At 42.6% G+C, this 22,318-nt stretch overlaps 1 protein-coding gene and 1 non-coding gene across 6 annotated transcripts in view; one reads left to right on the top strand and one right to left on the bottom strand.

Moving 5' to 3' along the window:
• Nucleotides 1-22,318, top strand: part of ABCC4 (ATP binding cassette subfamily C member 4) — a 291,680-nt gene that overhangs the window by 79,586 nt on the left and 189,776 nt on the right. For all 5 annotated transcript variants that reach the window (XM_028837214.2, XM_028837213.2, XM_028837212.2 and 2 more), the window contains 4 exons: nucleotides 14,221-14,310; nucleotides 15,410-15,573; nucleotides 17,045-17,170; nucleotides 18,193-18,442. In XM_028837214.2, the coding sequence (XP_028693047.2) occupies nucleotides 14,221-14,310; nucleotides 15,410-15,573; nucleotides 17,045-17,170; nucleotides 18,193-18,442 (630 nt within the window). The remainder of the gene's footprint in view (nucleotides 1-14,220; nucleotides 14,311-15,409; nucleotides 15,574-17,044; nucleotides 17,171-18,192; nucleotides 18,443-22,318) is intronic.
• On the bottom strand, nucleotides 14,556-14,660 carry LOC114673629 (small nucleolar RNA U13). Its single transcript, XR_003724403.1, has one exon. It is a non-coding gene; the product is annotated as a small nucleolar RNA U13 (small nucleolar RNA).

Here is a 22,318-nt window from a genome sequence, read left to right as displayed (position 1 = left end):
CACTTGTATTTAAAAGTTTCTTACTGGATTCATTTGTGCTTAAGGTTTATTTGTATTTAATATCCCCTCACTTTCACCACCATACAATATTTGTGCTTTAATTATTGAGTTGTCTTTCCACAATTTAAAAGAAGAAAAAGAAGAAAAATTACCCACTGAAGTACTATTTCTGGTGCTCTTCATTCCTTCCCTTAGCTCCAGGTTTCCATTTGATATAATTTCTTTTCAGCATGTAAAACATCTATTAGCATTTCTTTCTTTTCTTTTCTTTTTTTTTTTTTTGAGACAGAGTCTCGCTCTGTCACCCAGACTGGAGTGCAGTGGCGCAATCTTGGCTCACTGCAACCTCCGCCTCCCGGGTTCAAGTGATTCTCCTGCCTCAGCCTCCCGAGTAGCTGGGATTATAGGCGTGTGACACCACACCTGGCTAAATTTTGTATGTTTAGTAGAGATGGGGTTTTGCTATGTTGCCCAGGCTAGTCTTGAACTCCTGACCTCAAGTGATCTACCTGTCTTGGCTTCCCAAAGTGCTGGGATTACAGATGTGAGTCACCACGCCTGGCCAACATTTCTTATAGTACAAGTCTGCTGGCGATGAATTCTCTCATTTTATTCTTTAATCTGGACAATTTTTTTTTTTCCTTTTGAAGCACATGGTTGCTAGATGTTGAATTCTGGGTGATAGCTGGTGGTGTCTGCCCCTCTCCCCTCAAAGGTGTTCCATTGTCAACTGGCCTTCGTTCTCTCTGATAAGAAGTTAGCCATCAGTTGTATCTTTACTACCTTGTATGTAATGTTTCTATGGTTTTTTTCTTTTTTTTCCTCTTTGATACTGATTTTCTAGAGGATTGATAATGATCCTAGGTATAATTTACTTGGTATTTATGCTTCTTGGAGTTTGCTGAGCTTCTTGGATCTTTGATTTGATTTGTTTTATTATTGTAAAGTTTAGGAAATATTTAACCATTATATCAATTTTTTTGACTTATTCTCACACTCTTGTTTTTCTTGGACTCCTATTACATATATATTAAACTATTTGAGATTGTCTTATAGGACAGTCAGTCTTTTTCACTTTTATTCAATCTTCTCTGTTTTAAACTGCTAGTAAGCCCAGCCAGTGATTTTTTTTTCTTCTTTCTTTCTCATTTCAGTATTGCAGCTCTAGAATGTTTACTGGGTTCTTTTTAAAATACTTTACACTGGCCAGGCATGGTGGCCTGTAATCCCAACACTTTGGGAGGCCGAGGCAGGCAGATCACATGAGGTCAGGAGTTTGAGACCAGCCTGGCCAACATAGTGAAACCCCATCTCTACTAAAAATACAGAATTTAGCTGGGTGTGGTGTTGGGCACCTGTAATCCCAGCTACTCAGGAGGCTGAGGCAGGAGAATCACTTGAACCCGGGAAGCGGAAGTTGCAGTGAGCTGAGATCACACCACTGTACTCCAGCCTGGGTGACAAAGTGAGACTCTTTCCCAAAAACCAAACAGACAAACACACACTACACTATTTTTGCTGAAAATCTCTATCTCTTTACTCATATTTTCCCTCAGTTTCTTTGAACATATTAACCCTTTGAGTACATTTATACTTGTTTCTGTAAATCTTAAAATCTAATGTTTGTGCTACTTGGATTTGCTTTTATTATTTATATATTTGAGGGGTTTGGTTTTTATTAAAAACGCTGCTTTCTTCATTGCCCTGAGTTAAATTTTCTTTCTTGTATGTCTAAGATTTTTTATTCTGGACATTTTAGATGATATATTTTATGTCTGACTTCTGACAATTCTAAAAAGTATTGAATGTTACTCTAATAGCATATTAACTGGCTAAACTCATAGGCCTGTTTTTTATGCTTTGTTAGGGCAGAACTTTGGAAATTTTAAGGTGTTTTCCAAGCTTCTCTAACTTGAAGAGACTCAAGATTCAAACCATGTGCCATTTGCGGGCCTTGTTAGGTAGTGCTTGTTTTTTCTTGGGCAAGTTTAGAGTTAACTGTTTTTTAGTGTAGAGTTTCTCAACCTGAGTAGCACTTGACATTTAGGGCTAAATAATTCTTTTTGGGGATGGAGAGGCTGTTCCATGCATCGTAAGATGCTGCACAGCATCTGTGGCCTCTACCCACTAGAAAGCGTCCCTCTAGTTGTAACAACCAGTAGTGCCACCAGTCATTGCCAGATCTCTCCTGGGGGGCAAAATTGCCCTGTTTGAGAATTATTTTTCTGGATAGTGCTCTTGAATTCTAAGACATGGTCTCTCTGGTGTTTGAACTGGATGCTGGGTGTGTTAATGATATGTAAATGAGGTTTCTGCACCCTGGTCCGGTGAGAATTTCAGTACCTTACCTCAGCTTGACCTTCAGTATCACTGTTCAGCTCACTCCTCCTTAGCACTAGCTCTCTGTTAAGGCTTGGGTGGCCTTGACCTGTGCCTGCGTGTCAGCCGAGGACTTGCAGCACCCCCACCCCATAGCCTTCTGGGGTCCTTCCCTTCTGATACCTCCTTACTGTCCAGGGCCATGCAGTTGCCAGCGGCTTTAACTAACCCAAGCTCTGACCTCCGCCCCTTTGCTTGGCAGGGCTGCTGTGCTGTGTTTGGACTTCAGTTCACTGCCACAGTCGGAAAGTGGTGTCCTGGCTCAGAGTCACGGCAATGCTTGGTGTCTGGAAGCATCTGCCTCCTAGTGTTGTACAGTTCTGGGGCAGAGGAGTGGGCTGTTATGGTATAAGCCACTTAGCTGTGGCCAGAGCCCACTCTCTCTGCTAGTTGAATAGCCCAGATGTTTATGAGCTGTGGAGCTGGGAGCTCCAAGCGTATAGTACAGGGTGTGGTCATGTGGGCTGCAGGAAATGCCTGATTAACTTCCTTACTGAATAGATGCAGGGTGAGGGCATATGCTAGACTGGGGGGCTCCAGCATCTGCCATCTGTCACCTGTGTGCTTAACAAAAACCCCAATCCCGGGCCCATCCCTGGCCTGACCTGCTATTTCAGAATTTCTAGGGAAAGGGTCTGGAAATCTGTGTATTTAATTTGTGCCCCAGGGAAGTTTCTGTGCTGGAGGATGGCTAAGGGAACAACAGGTGTGGAGAGGGAGGCCGGACGTGGCTTCCTTGGAAGGGAAAGGGCCGCATGAGGCTCTGCATTCCTTTCCCCAGGACTTAAATGTTGAAATCATGGCTGATGATTTAGTTTTTAAAAATGTTAATTAATTCAGTTTTTAAATTTTAGGTTTCTTCTGTTTTTTCTACCTTCTAAGACAACTTGTTATAGCAAATTTTTAAATGTTTTCATTGCCCTGAAAATGTTTTTATTTCTCCTTTTTTTTTTTTTTTTAAAGATATTTCTCTAGGTTTAGAATTTCTATTTTGTGGTTATTTACTTTCAGGCCTTCAAACATAATTGATTTGTTTTTAATCTTTTTCTGTTAAAAATTTTAAAAAATTGTGGTAAAATATATATAACGGTCAGGCATGGTGGCTCACACCTGTAATCCCAATGCTTTGGGAGGCTGAGATGGCCGGATCACTTGAACCCAGGAGTTCAAGACCAGCCTGGACAACATAGTGAAACGCTGTTCCTACAAAAAAAAAAAAAAAAAAAAACACAAAAATCAGCCAGGCATGGTGGTGTGCACCAGTAGTCTCAGCTACTTGGGAGGCTGAGGTGGGAGGATTACCTGAGCCCAGGAAGTCGAGGCTTAAGTGAGCCATGATGGTGCCACTGCACTCCATCCTGGGCACTGGAGTGAGACCCTGTCTCAAAAAAATATCTGTCACATAAAATTTGTAATTTTTGCAAGGCATGGTGGCTCTTGCCTGTCATCCTCTGGCGTCCTCCATTTTACTTTCTGTCTGTAATAATCTGACTACTGAAGAGACCTCATCCAAGTGGGATCATACCATATTTGTCTTTTGGTGAGTGGCTTATCTCACTTCGCATCATGTCCTCAGATACATTGAATTTTGGAGTTTATGTCATACATTTTCTCAGCATTTAGTGAAAAAGTTCTGCCTCACCCTGATCCTCAGCTGTGGTACTGCATATTTATTCAGCTGTAGTGGAAAAGGAAAGAATTTCAGAGATTCTACCCTTTTCTGGCTTCTTGCTCTGACCAACTGCCTGTGTCCTGGTGTGGGTGAAGTCCTCATCTTCTGCTTTCTACCACCTCTGGAGCCCATTAGCCGAAGGAACAGGGTCATTTTCTCTTTTGGGTCTCTCCTGGGGGTAATAGCTGTGGGCACAGGGCTGCTATTTGATATGCTTATCATCGAGTCGAGAAAGTGGGAAGGAGGTACCTTGGTAAAGAGTGTCTGTCCCTCCTCTCTCTCTGCATTTTTCTCCTAATTCCTTTATTCTCATCAGTGAAAGAGATGAAGGCATTACTGCATTTGGTACGTTTGCTTGTAAAAATGTGTGTTAGTGAAGAAGTCATTATTAAGACGTTTTCTGACATCTGTCATTTTTTTTCCTGCTGCACAAGTCTCTTCATTTTCTTAAAGTTTCAAAGATAATCTTTGAAAAGGGAATGAATGATGGAATGAATTTTGCAGTATTATAGTATTGTGCACTGTTTCTTTAGGATTTCTGAATATCTGGCCTACTCAAGGTCAATACTTCGATAAATACACAACATTAGGAAAAAAGGAAAATCACATAATGTAATATATTTTCATTTTCATTTGACCGATTCTTAGTAAAATTATGGTGAGTCTGTAGAGTGCAGATTGCTTCCTCCAAGTATTTTTGGTCTGAAAGAGGCCACGTGAAACATGTCGTATTTGAGAAGCTACATTGTAAACACATTTCTTATTTGTTTCTTATAATTTTCTATTAGAAGTGGAAAGCAGGCTGGGTGCATTGGCTCACACCTGTAATCCCAGTACTTTGCAAGGCTGAGGCAAGTGTATCACTTGAGGTCAGGAGTTCGAGACCAGCCTGACCAACATGGTGAAACCCTGTCTCTACTAAAAATAAATAAATAGCCGGGCGCGGTGGCTCAAGCCTGTAATCCAGCACTTTGGGAGGCCGAGACGGGCGGATCACGAGGTCAGGAGATCGAGACCATCCTGCTAACATGGTGAAACCCCGTCTCTACTAAAAAAATAAAAAAACTAGCCAGGCGTGGTGGCGGGCGCCTGTAGTCCCAGCTACTCGGGAGGCTGAGGCAGGAGAATGCTGTAAACCCAGGAGGCAGAGCTTGCAGTTAGCTGAGATCTGGCCACTGCACTCCAGCCTGGGCGGCAGAGCATCTCTGTCTCAAAAAAAAAAAAAATAAAATAAAAATAAAAATAAATAAATTAATTAAAAAAATTAGTCAGGCAAGATGGCACATGCCTGTAATCCCAGCTACTTGGGAGGCTAAGGTAGGTGAATCTCTTGAACCCGGAAGGTGGAGGTTGCAATGAGCCAAGATCACACATGCCTTTGTACTCCAGCCTGGGCAACAAGAGTGAAACTCTGTCTCAAAAAAAAAAAAAAAAAAAAAAGAAGAGAAACATGATAAAAAAGATTTTAAGAAAATGATGATGGATGCCAAACACAATGGCTTATGCCTCTAATCCTAAAACTTTGAGAGGCCAAGGCGAGAGCATTGCGGCACACGCCTGTAGTCTGTTACTTGGGAGGCTGAGACAGGAGGATTGCTTGGACCCCAGAGGTGGAGGCTGCAGTGAGCTGTGATCATGCCACTTCAGCGAAAAGAGCAAGACCCTGTCACACACACACAACAAAAAGATGATAGAAGTTTGGTTTTTTTCTTCCTCTTCAATGGGGGTATACTGCATTTATATTCTCCTTAAGATGATCTTCTCTGCCCTAACCCTAGACCATATATTTGTCCCCATGTGTGTCCTCACTGTCCCTTCTCTACCCACTCCTGGGCTTGTCATCCTCTCCATATTTTCCTTTTCCTTCCTGTTGCCCTGCCAGTATGTCTTGCCCATCACTCTGTTCCCTTCTCAGTCGATAAACCAGTTCAGTTGGGGCTTTTCAGGCAGAGAAACTGGAGATAGCAGGGTCTGGGGCTGAGGGGTCTTTTGGCCATGGTGGGGGGATGTGGCCCCCCTTTGAAGAGATTATTGTCAAGCCTTGTTACATGTTCTTTCCATGGGTATTGGTAGAGTTGATTAATTAGATTGTACTAATTTCCTTCAATATATATTGACTGCCCCACCACTCACTGAAACACTAATTTTTTTTCCTTTCTTTTCTTTTCTTCTCTTTTCTTTCTTTCTTTTTTCTTTTTTTGAGATGGGGTTTTGCTCTGTTGCCCAGACTGGATTCCAGTGGCGTGATCACTGCTCACCACAGCCTTGAGCTCCTGGGCTCAAGCAATCTTTCCACCTCAGCCTCCTGACTAGTTGGGACTACGTGCGTGTGCCGCCATGCATGGTTAATTTTAAAATTTTTTTGTAGAGGCAGGATCTCACTCTGTTGCCCAGTCTAGTCTTGAACTCCTGGGCTCACACGATCTTGCCGCCTTGGTCTTCTAAAGTGCTGGGATTCCAGGCATGAACCACCCCACCTGGCCTACAGAGAACTTTCTGTATAGGTTTTCAGGCTTGTATTCCAGCCATGAAAAATCAGGCGAAACAAAAAGAAAAGCCCCAGAAGGCAGTGAAACTGTCAGATTATAAAGAACATACAGGTTGTTGATTTTGGATGGACATTTTCATCTCCTTAAATTTCTTTTCTTTTACAGAATTAGGGAAGGAATGTGACTAACTTTGTAGACTAGTCACCCATCATGAGTACGAGGAAGGAGGATATGAGCCAGTCCCTGGGTCATCCCCTCAAAAACAGAGATTATTGGTTTTAGATTATGCAGTCGTTAAAGTAGATGTGTTGTTACTAAGCAACTCTGGCCAACAGTATTGGAAAAATACAGGTAATTTTCTGCTTCAAGTAACTAAGCATACTCATCCTAGTTGCCTGTTGCAGAAATACCCAGTTTAATTGGAAGTTGCATTACCTCACAAACTCAACTTTGGGGTAGGGTCATGAACCGGGAAGTAAGCAAAGCCTAAAATAAATAAGATAGATAATACTTGCTTTATGTGCTTATTCAGACCGTATTTACTCAGACTTTACTTACAACACTCCTAAGCCACATCCCCGTCTAAAACAGTAGTAGGTGATGGTGTGACATTCTGATGAGAATAAAGAGGCGATAGCCTGACAGCCAGGGGCAAGATGGATCAGAAAGTACCAGAATCCAAAAAGTGTGGCCACTTGGGGACTCTGTGGGAAGAGCATCCCTGTCCACCAAGGGTCATTGACACAGGGTCAGAGCCATTTTGTTGTGAGGAATTTGCATCGTGAAGGTGATGAACTGCAGTTTGCATCTTTTGTTTTATTTATTATTATTATTATTATTATTTTATTTTTGAGAAGGAGTCTCACTGTCACCCCGGCTGGAGTGCAGTGGCGCAATCTTGGCTCACTGAAACCTCTGCCTCTTGGATTCAAGCAATTCTCCTGCTTCAGTCTCTCTAGTAGCTGGGATAGCAGGGGCGTGCGCCACCACGCCCGGCTAATTTTTTGTATTTTTAGTAGAAACAGGGTTTCACCATGTTGGCCAGGCTGGTCTCGAACTCCTGTCTTAAGGTGATCCTCCCTCCTTGGCCTCCCAAAGTGCTAGGATTACAGGCTTGAGTCACTGCGCCCAGCCGCATCTTCTGTTTTAAAAGGACTATTAGAGAGGGGAGAAAGACATCTGTTAAAATGAAGATAGGATTAATGCATTTAATCCAAGAAGGGATATTCGTCTCACCAGTCTGGAAAACTCACTTCCATGGAAAGGTCATTCTCTCCTCCCACCTCCTTTTAATGGTGATATTTATGTGGCCACACTGATTAAAATAAGAAAGAAGAAACAGTTTATATCTTTCAAATGAAATTAGATATTACATGATTTATTTTTAAGAAATTGAATAAAATTAATGTTTTGTTCTAGATTGTAGAGTTTCATTGTAATCCCAAACGTATTTCCTTGCCTGCTTTCAGTAGTGAGCAACTATCAAATGGTGCCCTGCTCTGATGGTGTTTACTTCCACCATTCACTGTATTGTTCTTAATGGCCATGCAGATTCTAGAGTAACCAATAATTAGATACTCAGATGTCTTCCAGTTTTCAGTAATTAGATTTTTAGATGTCTTCTAGTTTTTGTATGTTACACATAGCATTTTAATGGACATGATTAAAGCTGAACATTTGGACACATCCTTCATTTCCTAGGGTACACAGATTTCAAGGCTTTTGCTATGCTAGATTTCCTCCCCAAGAGTTGTTAATTACTTACATTTTCCCCAGTGAAATGAGACAGCCCTGCAAGTCCAGATTTGATGTTATATTTTAATCATCACTGTCAATCTCACCAATTTCATAGGTGAAAAATAATGCATTGTTATTTTAATTTATGTGACTTTGTGTAATAGTGGATTTGAGCATTTGCATTTCCTTGGCCATTTGGGTTTTTTTGTGTGTGTGTGTGGTGAATTTCCTGCACACATCCTTTACTCCTTTAAAAAAAAATGGTAGGCATTTATAATTCATATTGATATATAGGGGCTGTTGATTTATTAAAGATATTTTGGGTCTGGGATGTATACTACAAGTTTTGATTTCAGTTGGTTTTAGTTGCCTTTTATTTGTTCTCACGGCAGAACAATTTTGTTTTCACAGGGAAAACAAATGTAATGGTGTCTTTTTATAACCTGTCAGGTTAATGAAGCGTAGAACCAAAATATTTGCAGGACGATGATACATTAATTTACAGATTTTTTTCTGTACATTGGATGTGAACTGTTTTAAACTATAACATGGACACTTTATTGGAACTAAACTTTAGTTTTCTACATAAATGAGAAACACTGGTAACTTTGCTTCATTAAAAAAAAATAGCTTGTTCTCTGTCAGATGTAAATAGTTTGACTTTATTTTTATCTTCTCATCTACAAAATAGGAATAATTCTTACTTGGTAAGTGTTGTTTTCTTGTTCAGTTGTCTGGCTTACAGTAGGTGCTTACTAAATGGTAGCTTGATTTATGATCATAATGACATAAATGAATATGACTTGGTCTATATATTCTGGTAGCTACTGATACATGATTACACTAATTGTACTTCTGAGGATGTGAGCACTGTTTTGTTGTTGGTTGTTGGTTTCTTTGGTCTTGATTTTAGGTAGAACTTAGATTATCGATTTTATACGTTCTTTTTAAATGTAAAATCCTTAAAGCCAAAAGTGTACTCTAAGACTTGCTTTAGCTATATCTCACAAATTATCATTATCATTTACTTTAAAATATTTCAGATTTCCCTTATGATGTCATCTTTGACACATGCTTATTTAGAAATGTTAATATTCAGATATTTTTAGAGATATCTTATTGTTGATCTGTAATTTAATTCTGCTGTCACCAGAATACATTCTGTGTAACATTTTTATGTTCAGATATTGATTGACGTTTACTGATGGCCCAACATAAGGACTATTTTACCTTAAAGGTTAGAAGTATACAATAGTAAAATTCTATTACCCTTCCCCATCTTTTGTACTATTGTCATATATTTTACTTCTGTGTCCAGAATGCACTATTACCATTTTTGCTCTAAGCAGTTAATTGTTTTTCAAAGTAATTTGTCTTCTTTTTCTTTTTATTTTTTTAGACAAGATCTCTGTCACCCAGGCTGGAATGCAGTGATGTGATCTTGGCTCACTGCAAACTTGGCCTTCTGGGTTCAAGTGATTCTCCCACGTCAAGCGATTCAGCCCCCGAGTAGCTGGGTCTACAAGTGCAGGGCACGATCCCTGGAGAATTTTTATATTTTTTGTAGAAATGGGGTTTTGCCATGTTGCCCAGGCTGATCGCGAACTCCTGACCTCAAGCAATCTGCCCGCGTTAGCCTCTCAAAATGTTGGGATAACAGGCGTGAGCCACCACACCCAGCCTGTCTTTTACATTTACTCACATTGGTCATTTTGGTTTCTGTGTATTCTTTCTGTAGATCTGAGTTTCCATCTGATATCATCTCCTTTTAGCTTGAAAGGTATTCTTTACACTGTTTTTTTTACAGTTCAGGTTCATTGCTGATAAAGTCTCTCAGAAAATGTCCTAATTTCACCCTCATATTTTAAAGGACATTTTTTGTTGGTGACAGAATTTTGAGTTGACAGGGGTTTTTTTTGTTTGTTCTTTTTTTTTTTGAGTCAGAGTCTCACTCTGTCACCAAGGCTGGAGTGGAGTGACATGATCTTGGCTCAGGCAACCTCCCAGGTTCAAGCGATTCTCCTGCCTGAGCCTCCTGAGTGGCTGGAATTACAGGTGCCTACCACCGTGCCCAGCTAATTTTTATATTTTTAGTAGAGGTGGGATCTCACCATGTTGGCCAGGCTGGTCTCGCAGTCCTGGGCTCGAGTGATCTGCCCCCCTCAACCTCCCAAAGTGCTGGGAATACAGGTGTGAGCCACCGCGCCTGGCCAGTTGTTTTTGTCTTTCTTTCAGCACTGTAAATATTGTTCTGTTGTCTTCTTGTTTGCATTGTTTCTGGTGTGTCAGCTGCTGGTTGTTTTTGTTGTTTCTCTGTGTTTAATGTGTGTCTAGGTATAGATCTCTTTGTTTTTGTCCTTCATTGGACTTGCTAAGATTCTTAATAATGTAAATTAATATTTACTACCGACTTTGGTAAAATTCCAGTCATTATTTGTTCAAATATTTTTTTCTTCCCCTATTTCTTCTTCCTTTAGGACTCCAAATACATGAATATTTTATTGCTTAATATTCTCCTATAAGGACCCTCAGTCTTTGTTCTTTTTCTTAACTCTTTTTTTCTATTTGTTCTTCAGATTTCAGTTGTAAACTATAGAAGAAAGGGTTAGCGATTCTGGGAATAGATCAATGGAAAGTATCTGCTATTAATGATATCTAATTCATTTTTTATTTCAGGTATTACCTTTTCAGTTCGAGAATTTCCATTTGGTTCTTTTTGGTATTACCTGTCTCGCTCCTAAAAATCATATCTACTTGTTATAACCATATTTTTCTTTAACTCCTTGACATATTATAATAGATGCTTCATAGTTGCTGTTTACTAATTCCAAAATCTGGATCATTTCAGATTTTTTTTTCTATTGCCATTTCCCTCCTTTGATTACAGGTCACATTTTATTGTTTCCTTGCATAACTAGTAATTGTTTTACTATGTTGAACATTATGATCGATATACTATAGGGAGTCTGGATTAAAGAGCATTGAGTTTTGTTCATGCAGGCAGTTAAATTCCTGGCAGATTGGCCCCTTCAGCATTGAATCCATCCATCTGTCTGTCAGTCAGTTAATCGTAGGGCAGGTAACTCCATTCTGAACTTATTTCAAGCGCAGAGCTGTTAATCTAGGCTGAGATCTTTATTACTAAGACATAGCCTTCCTGGTGTCTCAGTTGAATGCCTGAGGCCCCAGTGGGGATTTCCTTCCTCTCCTCCGGTGGCCTCTCCTGCTGCATGACCTCCAGAATCTTCGGTCAGCACTCAGCCCCATAGTTGCTGCTTTCTTAGGTCTCATGGAATCTGGCCGTTCTTATGAAGCCATTGGCAAAGTATCCTGAGTAAATCCCTACTGAAACTTCTGGGGCAAACCCTCTGCCACTCAGGCTCACAAATTCCAGATGCTTCTACAACTTGGAACAACTATTTCTTCTTCCACAGCTCAGTGAAGCTGTTCTGTTTGGGCAGAAAATGTCCCCAGGCATAAAGCCAGGTCAGTCCCGGGCCACCACCTATATTTCCCATCTCTTGAGGCTCATAGCCCTGTGTTACCTCTGGTCTGGGGCCTGAAAACAGCTGTCATATGTTTTGCTCGGTGTTACAGTTTTCCAGGGGAGGGCAAGTCCTCTCTCATGGTTGGAAGCAGCAGCCTGGCAGTTTGCTTGTCAGCTGTGTCTTCCTAATTTTTTTTGAAACGGAGTCTTGCTGAATCGCCCAAGCTGGAGTGCAATGGCACGATCTCAGCTCACTGCAACCTCTGCCTCCTGGGTTCAAGTGATTCTCCTGCCTCAGCCTCCCGAGTAGCTGGGATTACAGGCACCTGCCATCATGCCTGGCTAATTTTTGTATTTTTGTAGAGATGGAGTTTCACCATGTTGGCTAGGCTGGTCTCGAACTCCTGACCTTAGGTGATCTGTCTGCCTCAGCCTCCCCAAGTGCTGGGATTACAGGTGTGAGCCACTGCGCCCGGCATGTCTTCCTCATTAATAATATTCATGGCACTTCATGATATTTTTTATCCTATCTGGAGTATGACTGATTTTATTTCAGCAGATCCTTAATTTCTGAGTTGGCAGTAGAGTTATCATTCACTTGGGTTAACTTCTGTTACAACCCGAGTATCTGCCCAGCCTTTTATTCTACCTCTATACCTGGTCATGTATTACTACTGGTAATACATGAATTACAGGTAGCCCTCCTGGTGCACACAGAGAACTTTGTCTTTTTCACAAATTGGCATCTGTGCCATCTTACCTAATCCTCATTGTTGGCAGCAGATGCCATCTGTGGATGATGGTTCAGGTTGGGCACAGCTGATTTCAGATTTCTTGAAAAGGGTCAGCTTAGGCTTACAGTTTGGTGTTGACATTTTGCTTTTATTTTGTTAAAATTAGGTATCGAATTAACATGCTTTAAAAGTGTGGTGTATTTTCTGCGTGTGGGATTAACATACTTGTATGTAAGATTGGCTTTGTAAGTATTTACAGGTAGTTTGTAGTTAGTAAGGCACGTTACGTTCTGTTTCTTTCCTACAGGGGCAGGCTGGTCTCTCTCCTTCCCTCTCTTCTTCTCCCTCACCTGCACCTTTTCTTCTTTCTTTGTATTTTATGATTGATTCACTTATATTTGCATAATAGCATTTTTAAATTTTTCTTTTTTCTTTTTATTTTTTGAAACAGAGTCTCACTCTGTTGCCCAGGCTGGAGTGCAGTGGCGCAATGTCGGCTCACTGCAACCCCCGCCTCCCGGCTTCAAGTGATTTTCTGCCTCATTCTCCCAAGTAGCTGGGATTACAGGTGCACACTACCATGCCTGATTTAATTTTTGTGTTTTTAGTAGAAACAGGGTTTCACCATGTTGGCCAGGCTGGTCTCGAACTCCTGACCTCAAGTGATCTGCCTTCGGCAACCCTAAGTGCTGGGATTACAGGTGAGAGCCACTGCGCCTGGCCATGTTTTAACTTATTTTTCCATTCACATAGCTTGGTTGACCGTCTTGTTGCCTCTTGCCTGGACTGTTATTGCAGCAGCGACTCATTCTCTTTCTTCCAGTAGTCTCCTGGCCAATCACTTCTACTGTTTAATCTTCCTTAAGTTGAGTTTCTCCCTCTAACTTGAAAAACCACACATACTGTTCCATATTGCCTTCCATAAGCTTCACCTGCTTCATCCCAGGTTTGGGGTGTTCTTTATTCAGCAGCTCCCACATCCCCCTTCTCCGTACTTCTGTCCTAGCGAGGCCTCCCATGTAGCACCCTTCCCTTCCCTCCTTAAAGTCCCTCCTTCATCGTCTAGGGTCTCTACCACCCAGTGTGCCTCAGTTGGAACTGCCCCGAGTTCTCTGTGCAGGTCACAGTTGAATCACAGGTGTCTGGACATACCTAGCCCTGTTTCCCAAGGCGAAACCCATGACTGCGTCACCGTATCTGTTGGGGCTCCTGGTGTCCTCCAGATAGTTGATGCTCTGTAAACATTTGTCATTTCCCATTGATCACATTGAAACCCTGTGATCCAGGCAGAGTGAAGAGATTAAGGCCCCGTGTGTTTAATTATGTTGCACATCGAATTAATGATTGGTACGGATGTATAGTCCACATCCTCTCATTTCATTCTTTTGACAGCCTCTCTGTTCTTCTCTAATTTCGCTCAAAATTACTTTGGTTGGCTCTTAAGTAGAAACTTACATCATTTTATACTTGGGGGCATGTCCAAATTCATTAAATGAGGTGAGAGATTTTTCTTCTCCTTTCTACCCCTCGCTTTGCTGTCCTGGCAGGACACAGCTGCCACCACTAAAGGTACTGGGAGGGCTGAAATGCTGGTCGTTAGAGCTGTTGTCTTGGGTTATCTGGTCTTGACATCACACAAGACTTCCTCAGGTCTGCTGTGTCCTAAGCCTGACTTAGTGTCACTGTATGAACACAATTCTCTACCTACCTCTTTTATTTCAGGCACTTCGTCTTAGTAACATGGCCATGGGGAAGACAACCACAGGCCAGATAGTCAATCTGCTGTCCAATGATGTCAACAAGTTTGACCAGGTAAGCTGCAGTTCAGGGATCCTTTTTCATTGCATTAAACACCCCTGTTCCCCCTTTTATTCTTTCTGGAGACAGGGGCTCACTCTGTTCACACTGGATTGCAGTGGCAGGATTGTAGCTCACTGGAGCCTTGAACTCCTGGGCTCAAGTGATGTGCGATCCTCCCGCCTCAGCCTTCTGATTAGCTGTGACTACAGGTATGCACCGCCATGCCCAGCTAATTTCTCTCTTCTTTAGAATTTTCATGTCAGATGGGCTAATGTGGCAATGTCATAACAGAATTCAAAGGTGGCACATCTCACACATGTGCATGAACACCCAACTGCCATGCTCATGAACTACAAAAGGATTGCTGGCTAATTTCTTTTTTTATTATTTGTAGAGAAGGGATCACACCTTGTTGCACAGGCTGGTCTCAAAATTCTGGCCTCAAGCGATTCTCCCACCTTGGCCTCCCAAAGTGCTGGGATTACAGGTGTGAACACCGTATCCACCCTGTGTCCATTGTTTAATACTTACCTTGTGGAGGTATCATGTTATCCAGGGCATTCTAGCTGCTGGCCATGTCCATTTTGCACTAGGACCACTTTATTTTTTTTCTTTCCAATTATTCATTCATAGACATGAACTAAAGCCTCCACTCAGTGTCAGGGACAATGAATAAGACTTGGTTTCTGTTCTGAAGAAGCTCACCGCCTGTCTGGGAGACAAATACACAAGTAAATTACTGGAGTGTGTGGTGGGCACTATAGTACAGGCTTTCTTAGAGTACTGGGGAGCCCCAGGGCATATGGGAGCTGAATTCTGTGGCAGAGAGTTCTGGAAAATGCTCAGCTCATCAGTGAGATAGTCACTGATCAAGATCTTCTAATGCTGCCGGTCAGATTCTCTTTCAGGTCTCCCAGACCCGCTGTTTGTTTCCCCAGAATGGCTTCGTCTGTGGTGGGTGCTTGGATTTCTGCTTTAGCAGGTGTAAACCCACTTTGGTCATTTCTGTTTAGGGTTTGCCTGTTCTTTTCCAGCGGATTGTTTCTGTACTGTGTTCTTACTTGTTTTGCCTTTCTAGAGTCCTAAGAACGCTCTGTCTTTTTCTTTAAAGGTGACAGTGTTCTTACACTTCCTGTGGGCAGGGCCACTGCAGGCGATCGCAGTGACTGCCCTACTCTGGATGGAGATAGGAATATCGTGCCTTGCTGGGATGGCAGTTCTAATTATTCTCCTGCCCTTCCAAAGCTGTTTCGGGAAGTTGTTCTCATCACTGAGGTAAGAGAAATACCGGTGTGAAAAATGTCATATCTATTTGGTAACATCCACAGTCTTCCCGATGCTTTTGTTCAGAAACAAACTAAATGCCTTTTATTATCTCTTCTTTGCATATGTTGCAGCTCTTCAGGCTTAGCCAAAGGGGGCCTCCATCCTTATGCTGAAGGCGAATCTTCAAGGGAGAAAGGTGAAGGCATTCACCGACTCCTCCCAGCCAGCTATTCAGGCACTGTGGCCGCAATAAGTAGAATGTCCTTAAGCAGAAATCACATATATAGAAGTTAGTGAAACATATAATGAATAACGATAGATTGAAATATTTCATAGGCTCCATTCTAGCTGCATACATCTTTACTGTGCTTGTGTGAGAGTTATTTTCACATGTGTATACAAGTGTGTTATTTTTGCTTCAGTATTTCCATTAAATTGTAAGCTCCCCGAAGGCAGGGTGAATTTTAATGATGTATTTATAAAATCACACAGTCCTAGTAGTGTACGTGTTAGAAATATGGTTGTCAGCTGGTCGTGGCAGCTGGCACCTTTGGGAGGCCGAGGCAGGTGGATCACGTGAGGCCAGGAGTTGGAGACCTGCCTGGCCAACATGACAAAACCCCGTCTCTACTAAATTTAAAAAATTAGCTGGGTGTTGTGGTACACGCCTGTAATCCCAGCTACTTGGGAGGCTCAGGCACAAGAACCACTTGAATCCAGGAGGCAGAGGTTGCAGTGAGCCAAGATTATGCCAGTGCACTCCAGCCTGGGTGACAGAGTGAGACTCTGTCCCCAAAAAAAAAAAAATACAGCTTTTGGTCAAGAGGTTAATGATGATAAAATAAATTAGACTTGAAGCAGGTCCCAGTGAATTGGAAATGAGTCATTGTCAAGGTTGTCAGCTGGATCGAGAGGAGCCACTGTTGGAAGTGCATTGAGTTCTTTGTTTTATGCTTTTGCTTATGGTGTATTTTCTACTTGGACCTTCCCCTCTTTGCCATCTGGAGAAACAGTCCTTGTCCTTTGAGGCCCCGTTCAAATGCTCCCGGTCCTCTGAAGCTTTTTTTTTTGCTCTCCTCTTTCCCAGTGGAGTTAACAAACAGCCCTTTCTTTTCTGCTCCCCAGCACTTCATTCTCATTTTAGTACACTCCACCCACTGTGTTACTGTCAGGCGCGGGGGCCTTTCTGCCTTCCCTGCCCACCTGTGAGCTCCTCCAGGGGACAGATTACATCTGACTCATTTTCATGTCTTCCTCAGCAGATATTACAAATTCTCCAAAATACTTATTGAGTTGGGATAGATTGTTGACTTCCTAATCGAAGTCTTTTTCTATTTGTATTTTGAGTAGGACCTGTCTGTGTTGACGGAAGCAAAAGTGCTGTAGGGAACCATGTGATGCGGGTCCCTGCCTGTGCCTGCCGCTGATAAGGGCAGGCTGTGATCGCTCAGGCTCATCTCCCGTGTCTGGTCCCCCTTAGGAGTAAAACTGCAACTTTCACGGATGCCAGGATCAGGACCATGAATGAAGTTATAACTGGCATAAGGATAATAAAAATGTACGCCTGGGAAAAGTCATTTTCAGATCTTGTTACCAATTTGAGAAAGTAAGTTTTTGTATACATTGTACCGTATTTTTGTACTTTTCTATTTGCTATTCTTGTTGAATGGTTTTAGAAGTTTTACTACGTGTTCACATTATGGGAGGTTCAGTACAATCCATCCCACTCCCCACGTGTGGCAGTTGGGTTAAGTAGAATGGTGGAGAATGTTATTTTCACTTGGTTTTCCATTTACCATGTTCTTAAACAGAAAGCATGTGTATGCTTCTTACTAATACAGAAGTGAAATTCCAAATGTTTCTGAATATCCCAAATCCCAACAACGATTCTAAGATGTTAGTATTTGAGAATAATGGTGTTTAAAATAAAACTATGATTTATATTAATGTAGCCAAATGGACAGGTTATAGAGACTGGGCATATCTATATTGGACCAAACTCTATCAATCAGTATTTTTCATTCCAAACAGGCATGGAAATACTGTTAGTTGTTCTTTGTGTTATTAGAATTTTTGGGGGGCAGCTGGGCATGGTGGCTCACGCCTGTAATCCAAGAACCTTGGGAGGCTGAGGCAGGTGGATCACCTGAGGTCAGGAGTTCGAGACCAGCCTGGCCAACATGGTGAAACCCTGTCTCTAGTAAAAATACAAAAAATTTGCTAGGCGTGGTGGCGCTTGCCTGTAATCCCACTACTTGGGAGGCTGAGGCAGGAGAATCACTTGAACCAGGAGGAGGAGGTTGCAGTGAGCTGAGATCGCACCATTGCCTGGGCGACAAGAGTGAAACTCCATCTCAAAAAAAAAAAAAAAATGTTTTTCTGGCTTTGGATTAAATATTTGATTAGTTGTTGCATTCCAGCACCTGGTACTTCTTATGATTTTCTGGGTAGTTCCTGGCCACCTCTCACCTTTGCACCTTTTTGTTGTTGTCATTGCCCAGGATGGTCTCAAACTCTTGGGTTCAAACAATTCATCCACCTCAGCTCCCAACATGCTGGGATTGCAGGCGTGAGCCACTTTGTGTGACTGACATCACTGCTTTTTTAAAAACCTGTACTCTCTTCTAGGAAGGAGATTTCCAAGATTCTGAGAAGTTCCTACCTCAGAGGGATGAATTTGGCCTCATTTTTCAGTGCAAGCAAAATCATCGTGTTTGTGACTTTCACCACCTACGTGCTCCTCGGCAACGTGATCACAGCCAGCCGCGTATTCGTGGCCGTGACACTGTATGGGGCTGTGCGGCTGACGGTCACCCTCTTCTTCCCCGCAGCCATTGAGAAGGTGTCAGAGGCAATCATCAGCATCCGAAGAATCCAGGTTGGTGTCAGATGCCATTTTAAAGTTGTAGGTGCATTCGAGGTGAAATGATATCTCCTTTTATTTAGCATCACTATGTTCCAGTGTAATGACATTTAACTCTTTCATAACCAAAACGTGCTGCCATTCCACAATGTTGTGTGTACTTCCTTATCTTAGATAGAGCGCACTAAAGACAATGCAAGCATTGTGATCATTTATTGGCAGCAACCTAAACAGCAGTGGCACAGGGCTTTTGATGTGCAGGTGGTAACGGCAGGTGTGATTAAAATGTTTAAGCTGTCTAAAAGGAGGAAAAGCAAATAGATTTCATCTGTTACGTTAACGCAAGTGAGAAAGTAGCGAGTATGGGTTGAGTATGGTTCTTCTGTGGGCTGGAAGGAAAGAGCTTGCTGAGGTCCCTGCTTCTTGGTCAGGAAGAATGGCCTCAACTTCACTTAGCTATCCCTGTTTGAAAATAAGTTCTTTCCTCTGTAGATGTTTTCCTTGTTAATTTTTGTGCATGCCTTTAGGATCTCTGCCGTTTCTTTCCTATCCTCTTTTCACTTTTTTCTTACTGTTGATGAACCTAACTCTACCAGACTTCTTTCTTTCCAATCGGTTGATTTCTGCTTACTGCCTTGCTCCGTTTGTACTATTGTAACAAAATACCTGAGACTTGCTAATTTATACATGTTAGACATTTATTTCTCACGGTTCCGGAGGCTGGGAAGTCCAAGATTAAGGCTCTGGCATTGGTGTCTGGTCTGGTGAGGACCATTCTCTGCTTCCCAGATGGACCTCTGTGTCCTCACATTGTGGAAGAAACAGAAGGACAAACTGGTTTAGTTCCCTCCAGCCTTCTGTAAGGACACTAATCCCCATCAGGAGGGCTCTGCCGTGGCGACCTAATCACCTCTTAGAGGCCCCACCTCTTAACACTGACCCTGGGGTGAAGTTCCAGCCCATGAATTTAGAGTAGGCATGCCCATTCAAATCATAGCATCCACTTTACACACCATCACCTTTTCCTCAGTAGCTGTCACTAAATTGCCAGGGGCAAATAATTTATATCACCAAGGTAAGGTCCTGTCACATAATGTATGCACAAGTATTTGTGTGTTTATGAATAAGTTGAAAATTAAAATAAATTGGCTTTGTGAGAGGGCTTGGCAAGACCTTGACTGTCTAAGCTTTTCAAAAATCTGCTTTGTTTTATTCCTGGTTCTTAATAGAGATGGATGCCCAGGGCCAGACTCGAGTGAACTTAGCTGACACTGGCTGTGATTATTTTTTATTTTTATTTTTTTGGTTGGGGAGAGAGTGGGGTGGGTATTATCATAAAAGCTAAGATTCTTTTTTATGATGAAGTTTGTTTTTTAAAGAAGAGATCTTGCTGTGTTACCTAGGCTGGAGCATAGTGGCTATTCATAGGCAGACTCCCACTACTGATTAGCAAGTTTGTATTTCGTAAAAAATATTACCTCTAAAACAGACCATACAAGGTCAATTCTTATCCTCATTCTTTCTGACAACAGCTTCAGGTAACACTGTGAAGGGATGGTCCATGCAGGTCAGTAACACTTTTTTCTTACAGCTTTTGCATCTTGAAAGAAATAACTTAGAAATATACTTTGACCAGAGTGTCTTTCTGAGTGTGCAGGACACCTTTTACAGATGGAAGGGCCACATGTGTATTGTGCTGCTGTAATTCTCTGACTGCTGTTGCTGCCCCTCACTGTGATTGCAGGCGCTGGTGTGTGTACTGTAAACCAGGGCTCTTGGAAGCCTTTACATGTTATTTCATGTTATCCTCACAATTGAAGGAGATAAGCATTAGTGTCCCCACTTTACAGAGAATGAAACTGGCTCCTTTAATAGGTTAAGGAGTTTGCCTGTCTTAGAGATGGGAATCTGTTCAGAACCATGATTTCTTAACCATTATTACGTTGCCTGTTGTATTAGTCTGTTTTTATATTGCTATAAAGAACTTCCTGAGACTGGGCAATTTGTAAAGGAAAGAGTTTTAATTGACTCACAGTTCAGCATAGGTGGTGAGACCTCAGGAAACTTACAGTCATGGTGGAAGGGGAAGTAGGCACTTTCTTCACAGGGCGGCAGGAAGGAGAAGTGCAAGCAGGGGAAATGCCAGAGCTTATAAAACCATCAGATCTCATGGGAACTCACTGTCACTAGAACAGCATGGAGGAACTGCCCCCATGATCCAGTTACCTCCACCTGGTCCCACCCTTGACACGTGAGGATTATGGGGATTACAGTTCAAGCTGAGATTTGGGTGGGGACACAGAGCCAAACTGTATCACCTATGTTGCTGCCTTAGTATCCTCTGGTGTGGGATATTTCCTTCAGTGTTCTTTTACTCATCCAGTCTTACTCCAAAAACCTTGAAAGGTTCTCTGTTTCCTGTGGAGTCCTATTTTTGAACCCTAGGTGTAGAGCTTACCTGGCCACATTGTGTGTTTCCCAGCACATGACTCATGTCTGTTTCTGCTTTGGGGTCTTTGGCTCTTTGTGGCTTGAGTGTCCTCCCTTCTGTCCTTGATTTAAGCAAGTGCTACTAAGCCCTCCGGCCAGGTCTCAGGAGCCTGGTGGTACTTTTGTTCCTGCTGAGCAAGGCCAGTATGGTGCAGCTCAGAGATGATGAACACATAATGGGCACCAAATGCTGGATGGACAGAAGCAGCACCCACAGCAAAAGGCTGGGACCCAATACAGACCCAAGGTGGTCCAGGCTGTACCATAAGCCAGAGGAAGGCTGAGTGAGGAAGCAGACTCGAGTTGAACATTCCCAGAACACCGGGCCCTGTTCAAGGGTGTTGTGAGGGTCCTCAGCTCTGGGGAGCTGGATCTTTTTCAGAGTGGACTGGATCGGAGTCTCCGCCTTGTTATGTGTGTGCCTCTGTGCATCTCAAACCCCACTGGACTTGGTCGACCTGCTCTTGTAAGAGAGGGGCCATGTCTGACATTAAATGTAGACCCTCCTGGCCGGGTGGGGTGGCTCACACCTATAATCGCAGCACTTTGGGAGGCTGAGGCAGGTGAATCACTTGAGGTCAGGAGTTAGAGACCAGCCTGGCCAACATGGTGAAATCCCGTCTCTACTAAAAATACAAAAATTAGTCAGGTGTGGTGGTGCATGCCTGTAATCCCAGCTCCTCAGGAGGCTCAGGCTTGCTTGAACCCAAAACGTGGAGGTTGCAGTGAGCTGAGATTGCGTCACTGCACTGTAGTCTGGGTGACAGAGTGAGACTCTGTCTCAAAAAAAAAAAAAAAAAAAAAAAAAAGAGCCTCCTGACTGGCTTCCAGGCGGTGAAACAAGTGGACTTTCCTTGGGCCACGTGGAGAAATAGAAACAGTCTTGCTTGGTTAATAAAATTACTCTGTCTTCCTGGCCATTATGAGATAAATGAAGATTAAGATTAAGACCATGGGGCTTTATATGAACAGGTAATAGCTGGTGAGTACTTACTAGGTAACAAGGAGGGGCCCAAGAGCCTTATGAATATTCACTCCTTTTACTTGTGTAACTCCCCTATCACTCCTACATGACAGATAAAGAAACTGAAGTCTGGGGAGGGTGAATAGCACCTCCACGTTTTAACAGTTAATAAAAGGCTGATCCAGGGCTTTAGCCCAGGCCGTCCATCTATCTCAGAAGTGCGGCCATGGCTCACGTCCCAGCAGTTTGGGAGGCCAAGGTGGGCGGATCACTTGAGGTCAGGAGTTCTCGACCAGCCTGGCCAGCTTGGCGAAATCCTGCCTCTACTGAAAATACAACAACAACAAAAAAATTAGCTGGGCATGGTGGCAGGCACCTGTAATCCCAGCTACTCTGGAGGCCAAGGCACGAGAATTGCTTGAACCCGGGAGGTGGAG

Source organism: Macaca mulatta, chromosome 17 (genome assembly GCF_049350105.2).
Source record: "Macaca mulatta isolate MMU2019108-1 chromosome 17, T2T-MMU8v2.0, whole genome shotgun sequence".
In the NCBI taxonomy this organism is placed as follows: domain Eukaryota; kingdom Metazoa; phylum Chordata; class Mammalia; order Primates; family Cercopithecidae; genus Macaca; species Macaca mulatta.
The sequence above is the reverse complement of the archived record's forward strand: the minus strand, read 5'-3'. Positions and strand labels throughout refer to the sequence as shown.